The 13,954-nt window shown below is 45.5% G+C and overlaps 1 protein-coding gene across 2 annotated transcripts; it reads right to left on the bottom strand.

Moving 5' to 3' along the window:
- Nucleotides 1-486: 486 nt before the first annotated feature.
- On the bottom strand, nucleotides 487-13,485 carry LOC127599148 (zinc finger protein 710-like). 2 transcript variants are annotated; one of them, XM_052062858.1, is made up of 6 exons: nucleotides 13,233-13,485; nucleotides 7,067-7,360; nucleotides 3,875-5,437; nucleotides 3,030-3,221; nucleotides 2,766-2,937; nucleotides 487-2,310 (listed from the first exon to the last, which is right to left on the bottom strand). In XM_052062858.1, the coding sequence occupies exons 2-6, from the start codon at nucleotides 7,109-7,111 to the stop codon at nucleotides 2,129-2,131; spliced, it is 2,154 nt and encodes a 717-aa protein (XP_051918818.1). In that variant the 5' UTR covers nucleotides 7,112-7,360; nucleotides 13,233-13,485; the 3' UTR covers nucleotides 487-2,128. The 2 variants fall into 2 exon arrangements, with proteins under 2 accessions (XP_051918818.1, XP_051918819.1); XM_052062859.1 differs by lacking the exon at nucleotides 7,067-7,360 and having other exon boundaries at nucleotides 13,233-13,480.
- Between the last annotated feature and the right edge of the window lie 469 nt (nucleotides 13,486-13,954).

The raw sequence follows: 13,954 nt of genomic DNA, 5'->3' as shown, positions 1-13,954 counted from the left end.
TCCATCCTTTATTCAGCAAACCCAGACATTATTTCAAATTGACAGTGCAGAAAATGGATGGATGGATGAAAATGCACAAAAATATTGTGACTCAATTATTGGCTTGGTATGTAACATGTAGTGTTAAGCAAAGGGGGAAGGGATGCGATACAACACACGGGCTGATCTCTAGTTGGCTGCAGGTTGCAATATACGAGCTTTACTGATCGGCGAAGCTGATCACGTACTTTCCATGATCACAGGAGGTGGCGATTTATTGGAGCGCCACTGCTTTCCAGAGTGCCCCATGTTTTGTGAAAATGGCAGCATAAAGAGACCGACAAATGTTCACTCATTTTTAAATGAACCTGACTTGCATCTCTGAGTACGCACGGAGAGTGGATTTGATTTTATCAAGGGCTGTATAGTGGAAGTCGTTACTTATACAACTCCTCCAAAAATGAAGACCAACATATAGGAAGGACAGAAAGCCTAGTCATTTCAACAAGTTTTTTTAAATTGTATTTTATTAAATAATCCATAGTCAGTTCCCATGATGCTTCAATTCTTCATCAACTAGTCCAGTGATTCCCAACCACAGTGGTGTGGCACACTCCTGGGCCTTGAGGCATCATCTGGGGAGCTGCAGCAAGTTGTCAGAAAATTATTTATTAATTACAAATAAATGTATCTATGCCAGTGACATATTGTGACAAGCAGAACAATGAACTGCTCTTGCATTAATTAGATGTCGGAAGGTACAATACACCGTGTATCCATCCGTACCATTTATACAATAGATTACATCAGGCCTTTCGACTACTTAATTAGATCTGGGTAAGTACATTTGTAAGAACATTTAGACAAGATCGTTATTTCAGTATTAGTACGTTTTACGAAATTTTTGATTGGTGCCGTGTCATGAGATTTCTCAAATGTAAAAGGTGTGCCTTGGCTCAATCAAGGTTGGGAAACACTGATCTAGTCTACTGTTGTGGTTGAGTGTGCATATCAAAGCTGACTGACCTGCATGGCAGGACAGGGGGAGCACACCTCCCCACAACAGAATCGTCAATACAGTATAAGCAAGACTTTCTTCAGTCCACTTTTAACCAACAACTTTTTTTTTTTTTAACATGTACACAATCCACATTTTAGGAGCTTTTTCAATGAAATATGTTTCTGCTGGAACTAAAAGTTAAAAAAAAAAAAGTCTGCTGAAAACAGAACCCCTACTGGCTCCAAACCGCAGTTTGAACAAAATTTACAGTACAGGAAATCATATTGCCAGAGCTTTTTACAATCTCATTTCCTCCAGCTCAATGAACACAACCTTCTTTCGAACAGAAACAAACTTGCCTCACAAAAACGTCATGTGATGTTTGCTCTATTAGTGAAAAAGTTAAGAAAACAAAACAAATAAAATGTTAGAATATTCATTTCACCCTAACCTGCATATTTACTTTTTGGGGTGGAGATCTGATTGGTGTAGAAAATGGGGAAAAAACAAGGTGCTTAAAGTACTTCACTTCAGTCCCGACACAACAACGATTGCTGGACCTCTCAAAAGTATGAGAGTGGAAGCTCTAACAAAAGAGGAAAAATATGGTACCATGAAATTTGGACTTCAGGAAAGAACAAAAATATTTAGAAAAGAGCAGGGAAGGTTCCGGGGCAGAAAGAAGACTATGACGAGCTGACTTTGCAGAGGTCCAAGTATCGTTGGGGTGTGATAAATTTACCTGATTAGATTCTTTCAGTGCCTACAACTACTTGTTGTAGGTTGAGGCGGAATTGCGTCGACAGAACTGCGCATAAGAACCGTAATGTTAAGTAAGTGCATTCACACCTAAGAATATGTGTTGACTATGTATTACACATCTATATGGCGTGAGTACGTAACCGTTTCAGTCCAGACAATAATAATAGGGTTGCTTGTGCATGACATGAATCACATCGAATGTTACTGATGGATGTGGAACTTTTTTTTGTTGTCGTTTCTTTTTTTGTAACAAATCCACACACAACAGACAAGGTTTGAGCCAGTGGCGTCCCAAAAATGAGCAGCTCAAAGTCATTATTAAACTTCGGCCACCACACCCCAGCCATCCACACACACACACACACGCACGCGCACCCTTTTGTCCACTCAGGGTGTGGTGTAGGTGCTGGTGTCTTTGCCAAAGTTGTAGTACTCCTCCATGTCGTCCATGTTGGCTGTGGTCAGCTTGGTGAGGTTTTGCGAGCCATTATTGTCCATGTTGTCGCCTGATGTGAAGCTGAAGTTCTGGCCTTCATACTCTGCCTGGCTCTCCATTTCAGGAAGTACTTCTGCGTAATAGAGAAGGGCGGGGGGTGGGCGGGGGGGCACATTTTTATTAGCAATATAACAAATGGTTGCCTGCTTTGTGGAATCAGCACTTAGAATGCCCCTAAAATCTGCCCACACTGCTGCTGTCACAGATAATTTTCCAAATGTGCAAGTTAAGTCCGGTTTTTAGAGCGGGTTTCAGCGTTCGACTAGACATCACGGACATTTGGCAATCATGACGTCTCGGAATGTTGGCCTGTATGAGCCCCATGAAATGCATTGGAGAAATGAGCACGCTAAAGGTGATTTTCTAGGCGCATGCATTGGCTTTGCCTTCCATGGGAGCTAGCGTCACCGCCGGCAGAAGGCTAGCATTAGCATCTGGCTTCATTGCGTTCATCTCAAACCGTCGATATGACAGCAAAGTAAACTTGAGCCATGGATTAGTCAGTTGAACCCCGTGCGGGTCGCTCACCTTGTCCTTCAGGTGACACATCCATGCCGTGCTTGACCTTCATGTGCCTGCTTAGGTTACCCTTCAGATTGAACTTGCTGGTGCAGTAGGGACACTTGAAGGGTTTACTGCCAGCGTGCAGATGCATGTGGCCCAGCAGGTTGTACATTCTGTTGAAAGACTTGCCACACACCTGCAAACAAAGCACAAAAATAATACAAATGTGACTTCATGAGGTACGTTACCGAACTACGACATCTGTCACCCCACTGGGCAGATACTGGCCTTGCATTTGAAGGGTTTGACGGGCAGGTGGACGATCATGTGGGTCTTGAGCGTCTGCTTCTGAATGAAGCTCTTGAAGCACACGTGACATTGGAAGGGTCTCACGCTGTTGTGGATCAGCATGTGTCTCTTCAAGTTGGCCGACAGCGTGAACTCACGTGAACATACTTCGCACTTGTGTCCTTTCATGCCCTGCAAAAGCGCCGAAGAATTTAGGAGTGCAATATCAACTGGCTTGTACAAAGACAACACAAAGTCACATTGTGGTTGACTCCTCCATTCTAACTTCAAAAGGCTGGGTGGGCTATTTTTCGGTACACACTTTCAAATAACTATTTAAGCTTGAGTGAAAGGAAATAAGACTGGTTAAACAAAAGTGGGGGGAAAGGAAGCAAGGAAGACTGAAGGAATGAAGAACAGGGTGGTATGAAAGAAAGAAAGGACTGAAGGAAATAAGGATATATATATAAGGAAGGAAGCAAAGAAGAGAGGAAAGGGCGTATGAAGCCATTACCAGCTTATTTTTCTCTTCCTGAGGAATCTAGCCTCGGCTTTTCCCCGAAAACCTCACCAATTCACATTGTGTGCGCCCAAATTAAAATGCCTAAACTGCCACAAGGTGGCGCCAAAACCCAGTCTAAATTGGAAGGGAGGACAGTATGTTGTACGAGTATATACGGTTGTTAGTCCAACTGTATATACAGTACTGTACGTCTGTGATCTCAGCGGGCGGCCATTTTGCCACTTTCTGTCTCCTGAAAATGACATCACTGTGTATAAGGGCTCAGCTAGCGAATGTCACATGACCATACTATGAAAACAGGTGAGCCTCGGTTGCTCGTTACCTTATGGGTGAGCGAGTGCTGGCGCAGGTGGTGCAGCTGCACAAACTCCAAGCCACACTGGGAGCAGGTGTAAGGTCTGGGGCTCTGGTGCTTCAGTAAGTGGTTCTGGAGCTGACTGCGGTAGGCAAAGGACTTGTTGCACTCCGTGCACTGGAAGGTGTGGGGCCCCTGGTGGCTGGTCTGGTGGCGTTTGAGGTGGGCGTAGGTGGGGAACTCCAGGCCGCACTGCGAGCAAACGTGGCAACGGCCGCGCTCGTGCTTGACCTCGTGTGCCCGCAGCTCGCTGGGGTAGGCGAAGCCGCGGCGGCAGAAGCGGCAGCTGTACGGCTTGACGTCGGTGTGCTGCAGCATGTGGCGCTTCAGGTGACTGGTCTGTGTGAAGCCCTTCTTGCACACGGCGCACTTGTGAGGCCGCGTGCCCTGGTGCGTCAGCAGGTGAGTCTGGAGGTGGCTCGGCTGCTTGAAGAGCTTGCCGCAGTGCGGGCACGCGTGCGGCTTGATGCCGTTGTGACCCAAGATGTGCGTGACCAGGTTGTACTTTGACGTGTACGACTTGTCGCACATGCGGCACTTCCAGCGCTTCAGGCCGTCGCCCACGTCCACGCAGTACGACTCGTCGATCTGGATGTTGATGTCCAGGCGGTCCACTCTGCGGCCGCCGTGTCGCCTGGGGGGCTGCGCAGCTTGTGGCTGCCCGCCTCCGCCGCCGCCACTCCCGTCTGTCCACATCATGCTTTGGCTGCCGTCTTCATACTCGGCCCCCATGGCCATTTCCCCCGAGTCGTAGCTGCCCACTTCGCTCGTTTGGAAGTAGCTGCTGATGGCTTCATCTTGCGGGTTGGGCTTCATCATGTTGTTGCCCTGGTGAGCTACCTCCTCCTCACCCTCGCCTCGGCCGTGGCCCCCCAGGGGGCGCTGGCCCTGCAGTCCTCTGTGCTCCGCTCCTCGGTGGGCAACTTGCGTGGGAGGAGTCGGGTGCACGTGGGTGCCGGCTTGCTGCTGGTTGGATGCCTCCCGCTCGCACTCGGAACAGTTCTTGTTCGTTCCTCTCAAGGTGGCCGGGTCCACTTGAACCAAACCCCCTCTGGGAGCCATATTGTTAAGCATGTGGACGCACGAGGTCAAGACAGAGTTCATCGCTTCCCCTTTGATGTGAGACACGGTGCCGTCACCACCTTGGAGGACGTGGCGATCGGGGACCGCCATTTTCACGTCAGGGTGCTGAGGTGGCCCCTGCTGCCACCTTCTCTGACTGCAGCTGGGTTGCATCTGTCCGTCCTCCGCCAAGTTTTCCCCGAGGTAATCTCCGTTGGCGCCGATAAGCTGGTCCGCGTACTCGTAGTCCACTCCGTCTACCGGTGGCGCGGGTGACTCCTTGGGCTCACCGGTGTAGAAGCCGTTGGGTGCGATGGTTGCGCCGAAGACTTCATTCTGGGAGATGAGACCGAGCACGGCAGCCTGGGCCAAGGACAGCACAACCACCGGATCCGTTTGTGTGCCTGTGTCCATCAGCCTGGCCATTACCTTGGGCTCACATCTACCCAGGCGCCGGCTCGCCTCCTCCTGTAATCACACACACACGGCTGCTCAGTCTTGTGGTTCCGAACAACACGAGTAAGGAATTGTTCTTTTTGTGTTACGGTTTTTCATTTCATTGCTTTATGAGCTTTTCACACACAAGGATGTACACATCCTTCCGTTTTCTACTTCACTGATCCAGTTCAGGGTTGCAGGGAGCCGTTTCCTGTCCCGGTTTAATTAAAAAAGGCGAATTAAAAACTTGACTTGTTTGCCAGTCAAGCTCCGGGCACGCTCAACAGAGGAATTCAAACTGGCATGACTTCAGATGTTTTTGTTAAGTTGACACAAATGTGACGAAAGTTGAGTTGGTATCAACTAGTTACCAATGACAACATTGATATTTTATCAGCACAATACTTGTGATGAATTTGCAGCGTTTGGGGATTAAAAAAAGAATGAGCAGGAACTTCCTCACGTGCTGTGGCATCAATTCCCACTCACCTTCCACTTTGAAAGTGTGAGCTGAAAAACTGCCCAACATCCCATTCAAGCGTAGATTCCCCCCACCCCCAATCCCTCTTACTGGTTCTCCCTCACCTACTAAAGATGCACATTCCAAATTAGAAGACGATTTCAATCAACTAAGGTTACTGACTACATTCATTCATAGGGTTTGTATGGTCTTCAAAAAACTGGAAAAGTTACCGAAATTGAAAAGGGAATTTCTCTGTACTTGAAAAGTTACTGGGGGGAGGGATATTTTCTACAAGGTTTTGAATGCAAGTGTGAATAATCTTCCCACCTGTCCACATTTGCCCTGTGACTGATTGGCTCAACCTTCCATTCAACTTTGTGCAAAGCACTTTAGAAAATGGAAGGATGGAAATGTTTGGTGTCACGAGAATAGAGCTTGGTCTTAAACCAATAACCCCCCCCCCCGTATCATAATTAATCTGTATGACGAATAGTGTGATTATCTTGGCCATAGCGCCCTCCTCTATTGGTTGCAAGGATGTAAACAGGAAGAAGGTTTGCTCTAGTTTTCCGATCACAATTTTTGCACTCGGCAGGGAGGAAAACAACCTGGGGCTCATTCAGGTAAACGATAGTAATGAAGACGTGCATATAGTAGATATTTGTTCGAGCACCAATACATGAGATGACAGCCTCCATATATAGACACGACTACTTAAACCAGCCAATCTTGCGACTGATACTCCATCCCTGATCCAGTCTGCTTGCAATGTGTTTAGTGTGTGTGTGTTGAGAAGGGGATTAGATGACCCACTGAGCTACACTAATCAACAAACGGCATATGTGGGAAGGAAGGGAGATGAAGATAAAAACAATGAAAAAAAATGTAGCAAAAAGATGACAACACAATAGATGGACGGGAATAATGAAAGCAGATGGAGGGGAAAGGTAGAGAAGAAGAGAGATAAGGAGAGCACAGGGGGGAAGGGCAGAGAGTGTGAGGGAAGAGAGGAGGATGAGATTCATGCCACAGAAGGAAGAAAGATATGTAGGGAGTTAAAAGGGAAGCGGGAGGAGGGTAAAGACAAAAAAAACAAGCAGATTGAAAGAAAGCCCTGCTTGAGGACCAATTGGAACAAACTTTGAGAGCACCTCATTAAAAAAAAGCAGCCATTAATGAAGCCACTGTAAACTCACCACAATCCGTCTGCTGTGAGACTTCAGGTGCTTTAAGGATCTCATCCTTGAGAGCGAGAGTACCGAGTGAGATGAGGCTCACTCGCTATTTACACGCCAAGACAAATGGGAGGCAGGACCTGTTTCGGCCTGCCTCCCTTCATACCAGCCAAACAAACGAGCCGCTCATGTTTAAAAAAAACAAAAACAAAAAAACAAACCAGAAGTAAGACCGCAGCCTCAAGAAACTCACAGAGGTGCGTTTTCTGTATTGCCAGCGTCCATCGTGTATCAGTGTGGAAATGTGTTGGGAGGCTGCAGAAAAATAGGAGAGCAGGAGTATGCTGTCAGGTGACTGACATGTGGAAGAGCAAATGAAGGATGAAGCAGAGAGGGAAAAGACAGAGGCAGAGGAAAGGAAGCGACTGGGAGGAGGGGGGAGCAGGATGTGGTTGAAAAACAATAACGAAAGGGAAGACTCCTGCCATCACACCGAAGTCATGATCAACTGTCAGCCAAATAACGCAGACATGAAAGAAAAAGGTGTTAAAACTGCGAAATGGTGCCAACTGTAGGCCGAGAGGTTTGTGTTTATCCTGCCAGTGAATGGAGCTGGACCACAGCAAAAGGCTTCAAACGTGTCGCTTGTCGGTGGTGCATGTGGAATTATAAATACGGTTCGGTACTACTGTTGAAAAACACATTTATGGCCGCTTGGGTTTCAAACTATTGTCTTGTATTCAGCGATCGCTCATTTAAACAGACACCTCTCGCTTTCACTAAAATGTGAGATACATTCAAATAGAATCTGGCATTTCCAAACCATTGTTGCAAATAAAGTTGTCCTTCCACTAAAATATTTTGCAGACGTATCTTCAGTCATTGTCAACCTTTGAATTATGCGAAACTGCAGAATGAAGTGCTACGATCAACTTTTTCACTTGATGCCACCAGTGCTACGGGTGCAAAAGTTAGCCTCGAGTCCTGCTGTACGCCGCGTTGTGATTATGGGCACCAAGTCCAGTCTCTCCTCATAAGTAGGAGACCGCTGTCTTCCTTTTGGTCAACGGCGAAGAAATAATCGAAGGACAACATGGCACGTTGCACTACGCCGCGAGACGAACAAAAATTCGGACTTGCCAGTCTTTGGTCATTGTGGTCGTGATGCCCATGTGTGTTGGCTCAAAATCGGGCTACTCACTGGATAAACCCTGATTCTCATCGTGGTTCCATTTGGATTTTGCTCTAAACACTTGTTGAGTGCATGCGCAAACGGCAGGCAGATTTGACCACAGAGGGTTAAATAAGGAGACAGATATGCACAAAACTATTTAACAATGTGTCCGAATCTATTTATTTATCCAAGTTTGTATTTTGAATATCACACATTGCGGTGGGGGAGGGGGTGTCATTTGCACCAAACAACAGGATAGAGAGAACATGGAGGAAAGAGAGGAAGGCTGCAGAGGACAAAATGGGGGCACAATAGCGGAAGCAGGGGAAGAGAACAGATGACTACACGGAATGAAAGAGGGATTGAAGGGGGAGGAGAAAAAGAGAACAGGGCTGGGAGGAGGGAGAGAGAGAGAGAGAGAGAGACGGCAGTGGGGGAAGGGAGGATGGAGAGGAAGGGGAAAAAAAATCAAAAAGGAAGGAGGGAGGGTGGGAGATTGGAGAAGAAGTGTAGTGTTGGAGAGATGGGTGACATGATGGAAATGGAGCGAGAGAGGAAGGGAGAAATGAAAGAAGGGAGTCAAAAAGAGGGGGGAGGGAGAATAAAAAGAGGAAGGGTGCAAAACGTTTGCAACAGAAAGCAAGATGAGAGAGAGAAAACAAATCAAAGCCTCACTCACAAAAACATGGCTGCAGTGAAGGGAGAAGGGGGTGGGGGGTGGGGGGTGTTGGTCCTTTTTTTTTTTCAACACGCATCACAATTAAGCATGTGTCACCTGTCACCACCAGGCTGGAGTGCCATTCGTTGGCATGTGTTCATACACCTTCAATGGACACATTAGCTACACTAGCACAATCTAAGAGGTCCAACAAAGAGCAAAACAGTTTTTTTTCTAATCAGCATTAGAACGATGCTGATTATTTGAATTGGGTGTTTTCTGACAGGTAGGACAGTGGCTCTTGTTAACTGTCACAGTTTACCATACGCAAACTATTACAATAGTTTTTTTTATATTACCACACACTATTACTACCATACACACACGCTACGCTATTTTAACATTTTGTATCCTCACTGCGGCTCACTGCAAGAAAACCTGCTCTGTTGCAGTATGAGAAACACACACTGTAAAAACAGCAAATGTGTTATGCTAAAAACACTACATTTTGCTAAAAAAAACAATGTTTTGCCTTCCTTCAACAGCTCGTTATGGGACTTCACTTTCCCACAAAAAACAAACGAAACAAACAAAAAAAACCATTGAGACACCAATTACAATTGGTCATCTTTCTATCCAACTACATCAAGTTGGAAACTCAACCTGAATGAAACCAAACAAAATGGACCCAGACCAAGTCAATGTTACCAGTGATACAATGGATGATTTAAAAAAAAAAAAAGGCAGTGTGACAGAAAAGAGGAATAGATAGGAGTGGCAGAGTAACAAACTGTTAGGTACAATGCATGATCTCTTGCACACTCATGCAAACACACAGACACACACACACTCAACCTAAAATTACACTGAAGAGGGCACAAAGTGGGCCAGGCAAGCAGAGGCTAAAAATACTCAATAAGGTTTTGTCATTGGACAGTCTAATCCAGACACTGCATGCTACATGACAACCAAGAATTGGTATTAACATTTTACCCAAGTGAACTGTAGCAGGCAAACCCCAGTATGGTTTAGATTTAGGGAAATGTTGACAAAGCCAATAAAATGATGGGTTATCTTGCTGATAGTTAAGATCAGGCATATCCAGCTCCAGACCTGGAGGGCCACTGTCCTGCCCGTTTTCCAGCTCTCTCGGCTACAACACACCTGATTCAGATTCAGCCAGCTCTGAAGCAGCATTAGAGCGATGCTGATGATTTGAATTTGGTGTTTTCTGACAGGCAGGAGAGTGGCTCTTGAAGACCGAGTTTGGACACCGCTGGTTAAGATGGTAAGCTTCAGAGCTACTGATTACGTTTTTAGCAGGCCTCTCCTTAGCCTGTTAGCTGTCTGCCGGTTGCCTTCTGAGACTGTTGGTAGTTAGCCTGTTCACTTACTCCCTAGCAAATAAATTCATAGCTGGTTGGTTTGCCAATTTAGTCTGGTTAACTTATTCACTGTCTGGGTAACTTTAGGAGGTTGGTGATCGTGTTATCTTACTATTGGTGAGTTTCTAAGCTGGTTGCTTGACTTGTTATTAGGTTGCTCCTTAGCTTGTTAGCAGCCTGTTGTTGGGCTTGTAAGACCATTCCACTGAACCGCTGATGGTATGGTAAGCTTCTTGTTTAAACTGCTAGGGCCGTGGTCCTTGACCCGTTTGTTGACCATTGTGTAGCTTTTAAACTGCCGGTTTGCTTTTTAGAATTTTACTCGCTTAGGACACTGATTGGTTTATTGGTTGATTGGTTAAGTGATGGTAGTAGTTTATCTGTCTGGTACCCACAGTAGATTGCTTGTAGTTGGCTCCTTGCTAGCTGTGTAATTGGTCTTCTACTAAGCTTTTATTTTAATTGTCATAATATTACACGCCAACCAAAAAAAGTTGCGTAAAAAAACAAACGACAACAAAAAACATGACAATTCAGTGAGGTATCCCGAGTAGCAAAGCTGAAATGAAACTCAATTGTTAGTGGATATCTCTACATTTATTCCTTTTAATAATAAGACAATTATGTTTAAAGGTCTATGTTTTAGCCTTTATGTCACTGTAAGGGCTTCCCTAGCACTCTTTAAATAGGAGAGGCTGCTCGCTTGGTTGGAAGACACAGATCGTCACCTGACACATTAGGCTTCTCTGCTTCCAAATTCATCAGTATGTCTTTTGTTTTGTTTTTTTTTTTTTTTACCCTGCCTGCAGCAGAGCACTGCAATGTGCTGACCCACACAATGATAAGGAACGAGCTGGTTAAAGATAGAAATAAAAAAGTTGTTTCCAAGTAGTATTTATTCATGTGGATGTTTTGTCACGTCGGTTTCTGTATGTTACCAATATTAAAATAAATGTCACATTTTTTTTCAACTGTTTATCACTGCTGGACCTCAAGCATCATGCCATCATTGAAACAGATAGCAATCTAATAAACCCATTGAGACTTAACAATAAAACACTGTTAATTCAAGCACAACCAGGGGTCAGCTACATCCATGCTATGGCAGAACCCGTCTGGGATGCATTATTCGAATCAATCCTGGACTGTATAGAAGCATGAGTTCAGAACATTTTCCAGTTTCATTAAAACTAGATCCCCCCCCCCCCCCCCCCCAATAATAATTGGTGAAGGAAATGTGCTGTTCTTGCGCCACTTTATGGGAACGGTGCTGATGTTACACTGTGACAAGGCCGTGCATCACTTTTAATATCGAAGCCCGTTAATTAATCTTGAGCCAGCATCCATCAAACAGTGTAATGGTATCATCAGCCTCGACTGTGTTGCAGCATTGTGGACACTCAAAACCAGAGCTGCAGCCACTTGAATTAGTTTGGAGGTGAACACTATGAATACAAAAGCATCAAACTGCCTGGCAAACTAAAAAAAAAAACAAACAAAAAAAGCACTTGGGGGCAGTGAAATGCAAGCTTCCTAACCACTGGTTCCAGTGATGGCGATGGTGGCTGCCGCCCTGCACCCCACATCTGCACCCTCCCCACCCGCTTTGAGCACTGATGGAGAGAATGAAAGTCCAAGTGGCATCCAAAATGGGTCACTTTGGCAACAAGTAAAAAATGTGCAGCAAAAAGGAATATCTGCACTGTGTTGATACCAGACTGACATTTTAATATCACCATCCATGACTCATAGATGGACAGGAAGAGGAAGAAACGGTGTACTTGTGTTTAGCAGTAGCCACTTGGTTACAAGCACAGCACTTAACAGCTTAAGCAAGGTTAAATACCAATTTTTAACCTTGCTTAAGGCTATACTAATGTTAGTATATGGAGTATTTTCCTCCACAGTCTCTTTACTGCAGCCGTCTCCTGTTTGAATTTCTCCTAACCAAGTGAGAAATACAGGAGACCATTGGTTGGCTGTTTGCACAGTACCTCATTCAGACTGATTTGTACAATGCAGCATTTTATTGTTTTTGTTTTTTCCAGATATTCGGCAAAACTAGTTTGAAGGCTCGTACAGCACCATATAGTTAGTAAGGCATTACCCAACTTCGGAGCTAGCCAAAACAACTTGTAGTTTATGACTAGCCTACGCTAATGTGATAAGTGCAGTGGTACTGGGCAAGTCTTCTTGTTTTGCGTGATGAGTAACTATCTTCTGCACAAAGTAGTTTGGGACCTCCAGACCACAAATGTGATGAATGTACAGTAAACAGAGGACTGACCCACTTGCACTTTGCAGGTGAAAAGAAATATATAATTTGTCTTTCCTTTAAGATGCAACACACACACACTTCATGCTAAATATTGGACTATATTGTCACTGTTTGTGCCTGTTCCAGGATCCTAACATAAAAGTCTAATGTCAAGTGTCCCAAAGTCACTGGTAGCTCCCAAGCCAGTGTCTTCAAACCACAGTCACGCGAAAAGCACGATCGTGTACTTTTAAATGAAATTATTCATCGAATATCATACAAGAGAAAAGCAAGCAGAGCATCAAGTTAGTGCAGTACAAGACAGGGCCTGTGTGTGAGGCATCCCCATGTTGCGAGGCAGGGATGGGCAAAGTCGGGCTAATGTGGCCTGGTAGCCCCGGCTCTTGCTCCAGCATGCGGCTCGTACACGCCACTCTCTCACTCGTCTCCGTCAGATTATGGCACGGCACAACATACACAAGTACAACAAAATGCAATCCAAACGATAATTGGCCGGTTGCAGTTCAGCTACGCCGCTTGTTTGGGGCACAAAACATAAAGAAGCGACTGCGGAAGAGATGACTGCTGAGCCCCCGAGCGGGGAATCGAACCAAGTTACCGTTGAAGCAGTCCGAGCAAACACTTTTTCAACCGAACAGCACGCTTTTATGTCCGGGGGAGGGGGGGGGAGCACGTAAGCCTGGCTTGCTCACCTGGTTCCAAAAGGGGTTTATGGTGGCGACGAGACTGGAGGTTGTTTTTGAGCGGAACGAAGAAGAAGCGATTGGAACGACGGACGGCGGCCGTTGTGTGAGGCGGGAGGGAGGGGAGGAAAGCAGGAGGAGGGGAGGGGAGGGGAGCTGACGTGATGAATAAACAAGAGGGCTTCCTCCTTTCTCGCCTGTAAATCAATATCCTTGCCACTAAGTGACATTTTTCGACCGCCTTTGTAGTCGCCAACAGAATCCGCAGATCTAATAACATTTTTTCAAAATGATCTCTAACACTGCATTGTAGTATAAAACTCACATAGGCGTAAATGTGTTTTTATATGAGACAGATTCGTATTATTTTAGCGATCTACTGAATGATTCATGGACGATTGTGTTACGTTTATGATGTTTACGATTTGACGTCACTTGTGGAATATTGGTATATTCCACAAGATGGCGTTATTTCTCCTTTTGGATTGATGCCCAGTCTCCATATAATTACAGGAAGTATTTTCTAGTCAGGAATCATACATCTGCTCCACTTCACGCTATATATTGGACTACATTGTCACTCCTTGTGCCTGTTCCAGGATCCCAACATAAACGTCTCATGTCAAATGCCCAAAAGTGACTGGTAGCACCCAAGCCAGTGTCAAGCAGAACGAAGAAGCCGTTCCATTCATTGACCCCTCATTGTGGTGAAGTTCCCACTTCACGCAAGC

The sequence above is a fragment of the Hippocampus zosterae genome, chromosome 4, assembly GCF_025434085.1.
Source record: "Hippocampus zosterae strain Florida chromosome 4, ASM2543408v3, whole genome shotgun sequence".
Lineage (NCBI taxonomy): Eukaryota > Metazoa > Chordata > Actinopteri > Syngnathiformes > Syngnathidae > Hippocampus > Hippocampus zosterae.
The sequence above is the reverse complement of the archived record's forward strand: the minus strand, read 5'-3'. Positions and strand labels throughout refer to the sequence as shown.